The 12,500-nt window shown below is 42.1% G+C and overlaps 1 protein-coding gene across 2 annotated transcripts in view; it reads left to right on the top strand.

Moving 5' to 3' along the window:
* Positions 1-12,500, top strand: part of sardh (sarcosine dehydrogenase) — a 31,148-nt gene that overhangs the window by 11,957 nt on the left and 6,691 nt on the right. For both annotated transcript variants that reach the window (XM_058412609.1, XM_058412608.1), the window contains exons 9-17: positions 562-648; positions 5,357-5,447; positions 5,791-5,932; positions 7,963-8,046; positions 8,173-8,286; positions 8,377-8,515; positions 9,612-9,725; positions 10,011-10,158; positions 11,310-11,403. In XM_058412609.1, coding sequence (XP_058268592.1) covers positions 562-648; positions 5,357-5,447; positions 5,791-5,932; positions 7,963-8,046; positions 8,173-8,286; positions 8,377-8,515; positions 9,612-9,725; positions 10,011-10,158; positions 11,310-11,403 — 1,013 coding nt within the window. The remainder of the gene's footprint in view (positions 1-561; positions 649-5,356; positions 5,448-5,790; positions 5,933-7,962; positions 8,047-8,172; positions 8,287-8,376; positions 8,516-9,611; positions 9,726-10,010; positions 10,159-11,309; positions 11,404-12,500) is intronic.

A 12,500-nucleotide genomic window follows, 5' to 3' on the forward strand; every position in this document is an offset into this window, starting at 1 on the left:
ACGTGTGTATCTCCTCGCTGATTGGCTCACGTTATTGTGTGTGTGTTGATTGGCCGAGGCTGGAGCTCCTGCGTCTGGGACTCTCCGTGATGGGAGCTGACAGGTGTGAAATGTTGTCACAGCGCTGGAGCTCTGGGTCACGTCCACACACACCTACGGCTTTGGGTTCTGCGTGAAGAGTCAGCGACACCAGAACACACACGCTTCACTCGTTTAACAGGCTATAGGACATTGAAAACAAGCCTGGACACCAGACTATAGCACTTTCCTTTATTTATTATTCCTCACAATAAATGATGTTTTTGCTTTAGAGCAAAATGAATCTTTTGACATGAAGGCATTCCATCTGCTTGTCAAATGACTCAGTGAATCAATGAGTCAGTGATTCAGTGAGTCAGTCAATCTGAATCACTTACAGTATGTGCTAAAAATGGCATCAGGTGGAGACTTGGTCATCTCCCATGAGTGGGAGGAGTCAGTGTCCGGCTGTTAGGTCACTTTTTAATGGGACGTTTATTTAAAAATGAAGAAAACTATAAATGTCTGTATTATGTTCTTTAGAATCGTTCACTGCAGATCACAAGCCACTGATGGGTGAAGCTCCTGAAGTCAGAGGATTCTTCCTGGGATGTGGCTTCAACAGTGCAGGTAACACACACACACACACACACACACACACACACACACACTTACTCACTCTACATGCACGCACACACATGTGCACGCACACAAACACTCTATATATATATATATATATATACACACACACACACACTATATACACACTCTGCACGCGCACACACACACTATATACACACTCTGCACGCGCACACACACACTCCACACGCATGCACAAACACTCTTTACGCATGTACACGCGCACACACACTCTACACACAAACACACTCTATACTCATGCACACACACACACTCTACACACATTCTACACTTACATTCACACACACACACTCTGTACAAACATTCTACACTTGCATGCACACACACACACATGCACACACGCACTCAGTCTACACACACACACTGTTTCATTTCTTTCTTTTCTTTCATGTGTAATTTATTTGATTTTTATATTCAGTAGAGGTGATTATAATTAGTCCTCACAGTGCTGTAACACAGGGGAATCCTCAAAGGTGAACCTGTGTGTGTGTGTGTGTGTGTGTGTGTGTGAGAGAGAGAGAGATGGGGATCAGTATGCACAGTCACAGAGACCTTTTGTCCTTTCTGCCTGGTTTCCTTTTTGTTCCCTAATATTCCATCTGTTCAGTGACTCCACCCACTTAAATCACTGGGTTTAACAAAATAACTCTCTGGGAATCAGTGAGACCATCAATTCAATTCAATTCAATTCAATTTTATTTGTATAGCGCTTTTAACAAAGAGCTTTGTGTCAAAGCAGCTTTACATGAGAAACCACATAAGAAAACAACAAACATATGAACAGACAAACAGACAGACAGTCCTAGATGTTATCCCAAGTGAGCAAGCCTGAGGTGACTGAGGCGACTGTGGCAAGAAAAACTCCCTTAGATGGTATGAGGAAGAAACCTTGAGAGGAACCAGACTCAAGAGGGAACCCATCCTCATTTGGGTGACAGTTGTGTGATGCAGATACAGCATGTGTATAGTGTTATGTAAGTTAGTAAGGAGGTTGTTGTCTGTGGCTCTGCTTCAATATCCCAATCCTCACAAGCAGAACCCGGATGGAGCTGGTCCATCTCCGGATGCCACTGGAGCCGGCACAGTCTCTGTATGCCTCGGGATGGGTAGAAGAAGGGAAACAATGGAACAGCATTAGTGTAGCTGCTGTTCATAATATTAGCAGTACTAGCTGAATGTGCATTTAATCAGATGTACTTGGGCACAAGGTTATGGGATGTGTTAAATGTATGCCAGGCTGAAGAGATAAGTCTTTTAAACTGGGAGACTGTGTCTGAGCCCCGAACACTGTCAGGAAGACTGTTCCAAAGTTTAGGAGCTAAATACGAAAACACTCTACCTTCTTTTGTGGACTTTGATAATCTGGGAACTATTAGAAGTCTGGAATTTTGTGATCATAAAGAGTGTGGTGGATTGTAACTTGTTAGAAGACTGGAGAGATAGGTGGAAGCTAAACCATTTAGAGCCTTGTACATAAGTAGAGCTAGTTTTATAGTCAATTCTAAACTTAAGAGGTAGCCAGTGCAGGGATGATAATATTGGGGTTATATGATCATGTTTTCTTGACCTGGTAAGAACTCTGGCAGCTGCATTCTGGACTAACTGTAGCTTGTTTATTGAAGATGCAGGACAAACACCTAGTAATGCATTACAATAGTCCAGTCTGGAGGTCATGAATGCATGAACTAGTTTTTCTGCATCAGATACAGATAAAATGTTCCTAAGCTTGGCAATATTTCTAAGATGGAAGAAGGCTGTTTTTGTGATATTGTAAATATGATTTTCAAAGGATAAGTTGCTGTCTAATATTACACCCAGGTCTTTCACTGTTGAGCTAGTGGTAACAGTACATCCTTCTAGATGCAAGCTGAATTGCGAGAGCTTCTGTGTACTGGTTTTTGGGCCAATAAGTAATATCTCTGTCTTATCAGAATTTAATAATAGGAAATTATCGGTCATCCAATCTCTAATACCTTTAACACACTCAGTTAATCTAGACAAATTAGATATTTCATCTGGTTTTGATGAGATATATAACTGGGTATCATCGGCATAACAATGGAAACTAATCCCATGCCTTCTAATGATGTCACCCAATGGAAGCATGTATACTGAGAAAAGCAGAGGTCCTAAAACTGACCCTTGTGGGACCCCGTATTTCACTGGCACTACACTGGACAGTTCTCCATTTAAATCTACAAGGTGGTATGGATCAGACAGGTAGGATCTAAACCATTTTAATGCCTGTCCCTGCATACCTGTGTGATTCTGTAAGTGATCTATGAGAATATTATGATCTATAGTATCGAATGCAGCACTAAGATCAAGCAGGACTAAAATGGAGATGCAGCCTTTGGTCCGAAGCTAAAAACAAGTCATTAGTGATTTTAACTAGTGCAGTTTCTGTACTATGATGGGGCCTGAAACCTGACTGAAATTCTTCAAGGATATTGTTTTCCTGTAGGAAGGAGCATAATTGAGCTGACACCTTTTCTAATATTTTAGAAATAAACAGAAGGTTTGAAATCGGTCTGTAATTTGATATTTCATCAGGGTCCAGTTTCGGTTTCTTAAGAAGAGGCTTAATAACTGCTAACTTAAGAGATTTTGGGACATGACCTAGAAATAACGAGGAGTTAATAATATTAAGAAGAGGCTCTCCAGCTGCATGTATCACTTCTTTCAGCAATCTAGTTGGAATTGGATCCAACAAACACGTTGTTGGTTTAGCCGTGGTGATAAGTTTATACAGCTCTTCCTGCCCTATGCTGGTAAAGCATTGTAGCTTTAAATGTGGAGCTTTAGCCTGGTCTGGATCACCGGATGCTGTCAGTGGTTGAACATCCAATATTTTGTTCCTGATACTATCAATTTTTTTAGTGAAGAAATTCATAAAGTCCTCACTACTAAACTGTGATGGAATACTCTCTCCAGAAATCTGATGCTTTGTTAGTTTAGCTACTGTACTAAATAAGAATCTGGGATTGTTCTGGTTTATTTCTATCAGTTTGCTCAGATGCTCAGCCTTAGCAGCTTTTAGAGCCAGTCTATAGTTGGACAGACTGTCTTCATACGCAATTCTAAAAACTTCTAATTTGGTTTTTCTCCACTTTCACTCGAGGTCACGGGTTGCTCTCTTGAGGGCGTGAGTATGACTATTGTACCGTGGTGCAGGTGTTTTATCTCTGACCTTTTTTAGTCGGATGGGGGTAACAGTGTCTAGTGTGCTGGTGAAAATAGTGCCTATGCTGTTGGTTACTTCATCTAGTGCATCTACATTTCGGGGTCTAGTAAGAAGTTGAGACAGATCTGGCAGATTGTTTGTAAATCTGTCTTTAGTGGTCGGAGTTATAGTTCTACCAAGTTTATAACATGGAGAGACGTGTCTAATATGTTCTACAGGTAGAGCGTACAGTAAGAGGTGATGGTCTGTGATGTCATCGCTTTGAGGTAGAACGGTTATATTAGTAACATCAGTCCCATGTGATATAACTAAGTCTAGTGTATGATTAAAACAATGGGTTGGTCTATTAATGTTTTGTTTAACCCCAAAGGAATTTAGTAAATCTATAAATGCGAGTCCTAACGCATCGTTAGCATCATCTACATGAATGTTAAAGTCTCCTATGATTAACACTTTGTCAAAACTGATCAAAAGATCTGAGAGTAAATGTGAAAACTCATTAAGAAAATCACCGTAGGGTCCCGGGGGTCTGTACACGGTGGCCAGAGCAAGAGATAGTAGGGATTTTTTTATGCCTGTCTGAGAGTGCAACATTAAGGACAAGCACTTCAAATGAGTTAAACCTGGATCCTGTTTTCTGAGTAATGGTAAGAGAATTATTATAGATGGTTGCAACACCACCTCCACGACCTGTCTGACGGGGCTCATGCTTATATGAATATCCTGACGGAGTAGACTCATTTAGGCCAATGTATTCATTTGTTCTAAGCCAGGTTTCAGTAAGACCGAGTGCGTCAATCAGACAGTCAGACAGTGAGACAGAGAGGTAGTGAGACAGAGGTGTTGAGACAGTCAGACAGAGAGACAAAGAGGGAGTGAGACAGAGTGGCAGTGAGATAGAGAGGCAGTGAAACAGTGAGGAGTTTATTCCTACAAATTGCGTGTGACGTACTTTCACGTTTCACAATTTTCTGTCCTTACATTTACTTCCTGTTATTAACTTCCTGTTATTCTGTCTGTTTTTCCTGTATCCGTGTTGTACACTCTATAGTGAACACATGTAGTAACTATGAAGCTGTTAGAGATGCAGCCTCACTGGAACTCAGCAGTGTGAAGGCGGTTTCTACGGCGACCGTCACCTTCATCCTCCTGAGTGAAAGAAATCTCATCATCATCTTCTCTTCTCCAGACCACAGAAACTAATGATTTATTTATTAAAACTGACAAAGAGCTGGATTATTACCCCCCCACACACACACGCTAAATTTGAACATAAACACAACTCTATGCTAACACTAGCTAATATCAGCAACACCTGGCAATTTATTTAGCAAACAAACATTAATGACTAAATAAACCTGATATGAGACAGAGCTTCCTCTTGGGGATGAATCCAGTTCCTCAGTGTGACCTTTGACCTGGCATGTGTGGTCAGAGTTGTGTACCTGCCTGTGGGAGGTGTTTAATCAGCAGCTAGTTGGATTTGATTGACAGGTATGATGTTGGGAGGAGGCTGTGGGAAGGAACTGGCTCACTGGATCATACACGGCAGGCCTGAGAAGGACATGTACGGCTACGACATCAGGTGTGTAAGAGTGTGTGTTAGTTTGTGTGTGTGTTTTTCTAAATCTACATAAATCCCTGCTTAAAAAAGCATTATTGTAAATCAATGAGAGAAACAGATACACTGTGTGTCTGTGTGTGTCTGTGTTTTTTAGCTGTTTTTCTAACAGCCAGTCAAAGCTGCTGAGGGATATACACACACACACACACACACACACACACACACACACACACACACACACACACTCTGCAGTGTATGGGACATCATTAGCACTGACTTGTATGAAAACATCCTGAGGTCTGTTGCGTTTGTTACATGCTCACAAATACATTATGCAACGTGTGTGTGTGTGTGTGTGTGTTAGGAGGTTCCACCATTCCCTAACCAACAACAACCGCTGGATCCGGGAGCGCAGTCACGAGTCCTACGCTAAGAACTACTCTGTGGTGTTTCCGTATGACGAGCCTCTGGCTAGCCGCAACATGAGGAAGGACCCGTTTCATCAGGTCCTATTCACACAAACACACACTTTCTTTCTAACTCCTCATGAGACACACAGTCTCAGTTATAAACATGGTTAAGACCCACCCACTTTCCCCAAACAACAAAGTTTTTCCTTGTGGAAAGCCTTCCCAGAAGAGTTGAAGCTGTTATAGCTGCAGAGGGCGGGACAACTCCATATTACATTCATGTGCATGTAAAGTCAGACATCCCAAAACTTTTGGCCTGACACGCAGTCTCCTCTAATTCATCCCAAAGGTGTTCTATGGGGTTGAGGTCAGTTCCTCCACACCAAACTCACTCATCCATGTGTTTATGGAGCTTGCTTTGTGCACTGGTGTGCAGTCATATTGGAACAGGAAGGGGTCATCCTAAAACGTCTGCAGTACGAGTCCCCATGAACGAGCGGTCACTATAGAAACTATAACGTATTACGTAGCGATAACGTGCACATTCATGTTATTCAGCAGCTTCTGACCAATCAGAATCCAGAAATTAATAATTACAGTGAAGTGACTTTAAATGCACAAAGCTGTGAGGTAGAAACCCCGTAAACGAGGCTTAAATAACACAGTAACGAAGTCTAGTTAGTAGTTTAATTACTCATCAGATCATTCACTTATTATTCAGATCATCTTCCTCATTAAAGCTTTTTATCCCAGAGCAACTCTTTATTTCTGCTTTCAGTTTTCTCCAGGGTTCTGTGTTTCTGTGTGTGTGTGTGTGTGTGTGTGTGTGTAAGACTTGTTGCTAAGCTACTGCGAAATCGACAGCGCTTAAGTGTTTCCAAAAATACCTCGTATTCTGCTGGCCGGTTGTGTTTCAGCACAGAAGCGACTCTCGGTAACAAACACGATGAAGCTCACATCATTAACCTGTATTCCTGTGCAAAAGTATTGGCACCCTCTACTCAAACATATGGAAACGATACGATTATAAACAGGTGAATTTAGTGATATCTCAAGCGTAAACCCTTGTGGGAGCATACAGTGTGGTTTTGATTTTAATGCTGTATTTTATTTTAAACCTGAAATGTTTTTTTGAAGTCAGAGAGTGTCAAAAGTCTTGGCTTGACTTTAGCGAGCGTGTTACGGTAACATCAGAGAATCTTTCTCCTGTGTTAAAATGTTATAAACTCCTGTTTGGCTATAATCACTGAGAACATGACATTTGCACTATTCAAGCTCCGCCCACTTTCATTGAAAAAGCTCAAATGTCTAGTGGGCGTGGTCATGTTAATTATAGAGTTTGGTCCATAGGGGGCACTGCAATGTGAACATATTTTTCCTTCTCATCACAGTGCCACACACACACAACCAGCTGGTGTACAACTGCCACTAGATTCCTGCTAATTGATGTAACGATCAACACACACACACACACACACGCTAGAAAATGTTCTAGCCGTGTTTTTTTCTTCGACATGGCAGTACTGCGATTATTTTTATCCTCCATCAATTCACCACATTATTATTATGAAAAGAAATAAATACCAGGGTTTCAACCAGGAAGGAGACAAGTGGTGAGTCATGACCACACACACACACACACACACACACACACTCTTCATCTTCAGGTTCGTCCTTCAGCCTGAGTGAGATTTTAAGTAATAAGAGCTTAATGGAGAGCAAGTCGCTTAGCAACCAGCTAAGACATTGTGTGTGTGTGTGTGTGTATATCTCACCTGTTAAACATTATTATAAGACAGAAGCAAAGGTGGTCAATGAGATAAAAAGAGTTTCATGTCTGTCTGGTCATCAGGTGTTAATTAATTCTCTAACAGCAGCTCCGTCACGAACATTCTACATGGTGGAGTGTGTCCAGTACATGTCCTGGTGATTGAGCTGCTTCTACGGAAACGATAAGGTATCAGAGTGAGTGCATTAATATAAACCTGTGCTAGTGTCAGAGCTGCTGTTAGAGAGAATTAATCAACACCTGATCCACCAATCACAGTCCAGAACTCAGCTCAGTGTGTGTGGAGTGAACAATTATCATAAACACATTTCTAATAAATCTCTCTCTCTCTCTGTAGGTGCTGCTGGAGCAGGGCTGTGTGTTCCAGGAGAGACACGGCTGGGAGAGACCGGGTTGGTTCTGTAAAGATGGACCCGCACCGGTTAGACACACACACACACGCACAATGTTATAAAACCAGAAGTTCAGTTTAACCCTTTTTTTTAGCCACTTGATGGATGCTGATGATTTATGCACTGTGTGTGTGTGTGTGTGTGTGTGTGTGTAGGTTCTGGATTATGATTATTACGGTGCGTATGACATTCCGTACAACAAAGATTACAAATACAACGAGCTTCTGGGCAAAGAGTACACCTTTGACTTTCCTCCACATCATGACACGGCAAGTGTGTGTGTGTGTGTGTGTACGGTGTAGCAACTATTAGAATATATATGCTAACGTGTGTGTGTGTGTGTGTGTGTGTGTGTGTAGATCAGAGATGAGTGTTTATCCTGTAGAAACGCTGTAGCCGTGTTTAACATGTCCTACTTCGGCAAGTTTTACCTCACTGGCCCTGATGCCAAGAAAGCAGCTGATTGGCTGTTCACTGCTGATGTCAACAAAGTGCCAGGTGATGAAGCACATCACACACACACACACACACACACACTCTCTCTCTCACACACACTATCCAGACATAATCCATTTGGGTGAAAGCTGGAAAACACTATTTCTGATTTCCTCTTCATTTTAATTGGGTTCATTCTTCATAGAGGTTTTTAATATAATTAAAATATTCAGGAAAAAAAATTAAATAATAATCAGATAGGGAATACAGTGGAACCTTGGATTGCGAGCATAATTCGTTCCGGGAATCCAATAAGCTCGTATAGCAGAGCAAATTTTTCCCCTAGGAAATAATGTGGGATGATCCGTTCCACACACCCCAAAATATCCACATAAAATCATTTTTAATAATATTTTATGTACAAATTATTGTCCCTAAGATCTGAAACAAATAACAGTGATTCAGATTCTTCTTCCAAATGATGCTCATCGTCGGTGGACACTTGCTGTAGAATCTTGCACGTGTACACCGTGTTTGTGTTTCCCGACGATTTCCTTTTTGACTTCTAGCGTAATCATCTCCTTCTTCTTCCTCATACCGCCTTCCTTTTCTTCATAGGGGCCTGTTAGACACACACACACACACACACACACAGTCATGATACTATAGTAAACAGTATGCTGGTGCGGATGCCGCCTGTACGAGAGATACACGCCGACCGAGGATGAGTACACAGGAAGCTTAGCCGAGCTCATGCTGTATTTTACACACTGAGAGAGAACTGTCGGCTCAGTCGTGAGATTTCTCTTTCTTTCTTTCTTTCTTTCTTTCTTTCTTTCTTTCTTTCTTTCTTTCTCTCTCTCTCTCTCTCTCTCTCTCTCTCTCTCTCTTTCTTTCTTTCTCTCTTTCTTTCTTTCTCTCTTTCTTTCTTTCTTTCTCTCTCTCTCTGTCTCTCTGACTCTCTTTCTCTCTCTCTGACAATCAAGCTTGTACACAGTTGATAAAGTTGTTTCTTATTCATTTCACATTTGCAAAAACATGATGTTCCTCATCAACATCCATCAAGTGGCTGAAAAAATAAGGCTTAAACTGTGAAGCTCTAGTTTTATAACATTAACTTCTGGTGACTGAGACAGGTGTGTGTGTGTGTGTTTTCTAGGCTCCACTGTGTACACCTGCATGCTAAATAAGAAGGGCGGGACAGAGGCGGATCTCACTGTCAGTCGTCTGGAACCTGGCCCCACCCACCTCCCACTGTCTCCTGAATTTAATGGTATGTATGGGGGGGGGATCTCTCTCTCTCACACACACACACACACACACACAACTGAAGTAAGCAGAAAAAATTTTTAACACAAGATTTAAAAAAGTCCTGCAGGTGCACAAGAATGAAGAACAATTAAGCATGCATGTTGGCTCATTAGTATGCGCATATTCATAAGCATGTGCATGCATATTAATTAAAAAACCTCTTTTCAGAAATGCATTCAGACATTTTTCTAAAGATGTTCTCCTTCAAGGTGTAATCTTGTGTAAGAATAAGTGTGTGTGTGTGTAGATGACGCGTATTACCTGGCTGTTGGAGGCGGAGTCGCGCAGCATAACTGGAGTCACATCCTGACCGTTCTGCAGGATCGTGGCTTTAACTGCACACTGACCGATCTCTCAGAGGACATGGGCATGATCAGCATCCAGGGACCCAAGAGGTGACCCACACACACACCATCTCACACCTCTCTGTTGGTGATTATACTTTAGTTCATGAATAATTCATGAATGAATTAATTAGCATGTACACGGTTTCCCTCACTGTGATGTCTGAGAGCGAGTATTTCGGTCAGCAGTGTTGGTCAGTGTCTTCACCAGTGTCTCTGTTCTTAGGCAATTCCTCTTCAGCTCAGAGGAATTTCCTCTCATGGCTAATAATGAAGTGAGCCGCTAGTGAGACACCATGATCTCATTTCTGTAGTGAAACATTAGCGTGTGAGAACAGACGTGTGTTTATAAAGTGTTTATGAGCACACGCACAGTCTGTTCCGGTCTCACACTCGCCCGTGATCGAGTGATTTCATTAAGAACTTTATCTGATCTTCCACTAACTGAAGCACTGATGGAGAGACACAGCGGCTAATTTCATACAACACGTAGATCTGGCCATTCCCTCTTCATCAATACCTCAGAGGCCACACCTCCTTCACCAGTACCTCAGAGGCCACTTCCCCTTCATAAATACCTCCGAGGCCATGCCTTCTCCACCAATACCTCAGAGGCCACTCCTTCTTCATCAGTACCTCAAAGGCCACGGCTCCTCCACCAGTACCTCAGAGACCACTTCCCTTTAATAAATACCCCAGTGCCATGCCTTCTCCACCAGTACCTCAGAGACCACTCCCCTTTCATAAATACCCCATTGCCATGCCTCCTCCACCAGTACCTCAGAGGCCACTCCTTCTTCATCAGTTCCTCAGAGGCCATGCCTCCTTCACCAGTACCTCAGAAACCACTCTCCTTTCATAAATACCCCAGAGGCCACGCCTCCACCACTGGGTATATCGACTTCTGCTCACACGTGAGCTTTCTAGTAACCCAAGTTTCTAGAGTCTCAGTTTCTTTATCAATCCTCTCAGTATTTCACTCAGAACCTCCTCCTCGTTAATCACCGTCGACTGAAACGGGTAGAGTAAATAACGGACAGAGAAAATGGACAGAATGAGGGATGGAAGTGAAATTCAGTCGGTCAAATAACCTCTCATTATACAACTTCTAATTATTAATAGCTTCTAATTACATACAGAGGTGTTCATCATGCCAGTCAGGGTTCGGGATTAACAGCTCCTGTGTGTGTGTGTGTGTGTAGTCGGGATCTGCTGCAGGAGGTTATAGATGCGGATCTGAGTAACGAAGCCTTTCCTTTCTCCACGCACAAAATAGTGACGGCTGCTGGACACAAGGTCAGTTTCTCTTTGTATGGACGTGTGTGTGTGTGTGTGTGTGTCATTTTAGATGATAAAATGGATGGATTCTTCCAGCTGTGATGTGCAGATGATCTGAATAAGCAGCTGTAATCTGCTCAGTGATCACTGATTCACATCTGGAACCATTCAGGATCCTTCGTTACGATTAAGAATCATTTGATTCGTCACGAATTTGATTCATGATGAATCAAATGATGAAAAAACAATTAAACAATTAACACAAAAATAAACCAACACAATGCACAAGACTTGAGATGTTTGATTTATAAATCACTTGATGAGGAGGGGGAAAAAAACCCATATAGATTGTTTAGATTCAAATCATATCTGTTCAGAATCGTTTAGTGTGAATCAAATGTGAAGCTTCACTTCATAAACAAAACAAAAGTGCTGAAGGCTGCAGAGGAGCGATTGATTCAGAAAAGACAGGAGTGCACACTTTCTTCCTCTGTAGAGAACCCGGGAGAGTGAGCGGCAGTAATGGTACGCTGTGTCAGCGCACACACACACACACACACACACACGCACGCGCGCACACACACACACAGGCAGTTTATTCCAATTAACACTCTGTCTCCGCCACACAGGCACTTTTTTACAATTAGTTCCTGCAGAATCAACACAAACTATTAGTTTTCTTTCTTTACTTTTGCTAATGCAGCTGGAAAAGTCCAGGACGTCTGTTTTACTTTCTCTCTCTCTCTCTCTCTCTCTCTCACACACACACACACACACACACATACACACACTCATTTACCAACACGTTCATAAATCTTATTCATATCTATATACTGTGTACAGACACACACACACACTTAAAATGCCACCGTTAAGCTTTGAGTTCAGTGTGACGTCACTGAGGAACTGATGGTGGTTTGATGCCCGAGACTTGGATTAGCGTGAGAGTAATTAGCCGCGTCATAGAGTCACTTATTTGTTATCTTTGAGCTCCCTGTTTATTTATAGCAAGTGCTGAAGGAGCGAGTGTATTGTTTTAGTGATGCTTTCAGGTCAGGTTTCTTACTTGCTGATGCCACAGAATTCAGCGTGTCTCAGTCGCTGAAGAAATAACT

Source organism: Hemibagrus wyckioides, linkage group LG16 (assembly GCF_019097595.1).
Source record: "Hemibagrus wyckioides isolate EC202008001 linkage group LG16, SWU_Hwy_1.0, whole genome shotgun sequence".
Classification (NCBI taxonomy): Eukaryota; Metazoa; Chordata; class Actinopteri; order Siluriformes; family Bagridae; genus Hemibagrus; species Hemibagrus wyckioides.